The 1,961-nt window shown below is 49.3% G+C and overlaps 1 protein-coding gene across 1 annotated transcript in view; it reads right to left on the bottom strand.

Moving 5' to 3' along the window:
* The window catches only part of DDX27 (DEAD-box helicase 27), a 27,699-nt gene extending 26,086 nt beyond the window's left edge, over positions 1-1,613 (bottom strand). The window contains exon 1 of the mRNA XM_007938328.2: positions 1,452-1,613. Coding sequence (XP_007936519.1) covers positions 1,452-1,544 — 93 coding nt within the window. The 5' untranslated portion in view covers positions 1,545-1,613. The remainder of the gene's footprint in view (positions 1-1,451) is intronic.
* Between the last annotated feature and the right edge of the window lie 348 nt (positions 1,614-1,961).

The raw sequence follows: 1,961 nt of genomic DNA on the forward strand, positions 1-1,961 counted from the left end.
AGTCAAGTGCCTTAGGCACTATGTCACCAGAGCTCCTTCTCACAATAACCCAATGAGGTGCTATCTCTACTTTACAGAGGGAAAAATGACACCAAAAAAGTCACTACTTGATAAATGCTGAGATCCAAGCCTAGACACTTAGGCTACAGGGCCCAAACTCCTAACCACCATTCTAAAATGCCTCTGAACAGCCAGCTAAGTAAACAGAAACTTTCCATATCATTTAAATGGTACCAAAGGGGAATACTACAGGTCACTGAACCAACCGGAGTTTGGGTAAAGGTGTCAGGAAAGGCTTCCAGGATAAAGTCATTCATTAGACTTAAAGTCTGATGACTAGAGGCTTCCAGGCAAAGCAAATGGAGGCATGTTCTAGGCAGAGGCACAAGAGGGGGAAAGACTCAGAGAAAGAACAAAGAACATGCAGGTTTGTGAAGAGTGAAGTCACTGAGTCTGGCTGCAGCATTGATCGTGAAGGAGAGAGTTATGAAAGATGTGATTAAGAAGGTGGAAAGGAACAGAGTTTTACGTAAGAGGGCTCTAAGGTGACTGTAAGATGAAAAGATCTCTCTGGTTGCTAAGTCCAGAATACACTAGAGGCGGCAAGAGAAAGACTAGAGCCCATTTGGCCTGCTGGTGTCCAGCCTCCAGGTGGCAGTGCCCCGACCAGGGTGGGAGCAGGGTGGATGGAGGGAGCAGTGAAAAGGAAAAAGCTGTCACGGGGGCCTGGGAGGTTTCTGATCGCTTTTCTAGTGGTTGAGATGGGTACTCAGGAGAAGCAGGTTGGGAGAAGGAGTGAGATTCAGCTTTGGAGGAGACGAATCTGTGGAGGCCAACGGATGGCCAAGTGAAGGTGCCAGACGAGACCGCGTGGAGGGGAGACGTCTGGGTGTCATCTCTGAAGGGCAAGCGGACTCTTTTCATGATAGCACGGATCCCTTCTCAATTCCCACTCCTTAATGTCCGTCACCCCTCACTCCCATAGAAGCTTCAGGACAGTGCGCCCGTGGCCCATCTTGTCCCTCATTACATTTCCAACGCTTAACATTAGCCTCAGCACATGTTTCAATAGATACCGGCCTGATGGTCGAACGACTGGATGGAGAACTGTGATGTCAGGAAGCACGCCTGACTTTAGCTCTGATTCTCTATTACACACGATCTCGAAGCAAGCAGTACTGGATTAAATATCGTCAAAAATGGATGTATGAGGACACCAAAGCGACACGGAACGGCCCACGGAACGGCACTGGCCAAGCGCGGAGATGAGGAAAAGCTAGTGACAAGCAAACTGAAGATATTGGGGTCCTAGAGGGTCCCTTCTCGGGACACCTCCTGGCGTGACAGGGGGGCTGCTGAAAAGCTGGGAGCTGAGGAATCTTTGCGAGTGGGAAGAAGCCAAGGAAACCTGAGCGACTGGACCTAGGATCTTGTCCATGCCCAGCTCATACCTCCTCCTCCTCGTCTTCGGAGTCAGACTCCGGCTCAAGCTGCACCTCTTCATCTTCGTTTATGGTCGGGATTAAGCCCAGCTCCTCAAACATGTTCCCGCAGCAGCCACTTCCGGAAGCGTGCTGCCAGGCCCTTACTTTTCCGCAACCTCCTCGTCGTCACTGCGCATGTGCCCTACATCACTTCCGTTTTCAGGAAGCCCCCTGCCACGCCACCGCCGCCGGTGTGGAGTGCGCATGCGGCAACCGTGGCCTGGTTTGGGGCTGATGAAATCGACAGGGTGGGGCTTTGCTTTATATAAGCAAATTCGGTTGTTTTCGTACTCAGCAAGCAGTAGAGATCTAAATGGGTGCATTAATAAACTCTGTGCCAAAACATTAATAAACTCTGTGCCAAAAAAATTTGTAGAAGGAAATAAAGGGTTAGCAGTGATTGTCTCTGAGTGGTGGAATTGTGATTTTTTAAAATTTTTTCCACCCTTTTCACAGTATTTATTTTTGTAATCAAAA

This window comes from Orycteropus afer, unplaced genomic scaffold (genome assembly GCF_000298275.1).
Source record: "Orycteropus afer afer isolate SDZICR_OR568_19922 unplaced genomic scaffold, OryAfe1.0 scaffold00049, whole genome shotgun sequence".
NCBI classification, from domain to species: domain Eukaryota; kingdom Metazoa; phylum Chordata; class Mammalia; order Tubulidentata; family Orycteropodidae; genus Orycteropus; species Orycteropus afer.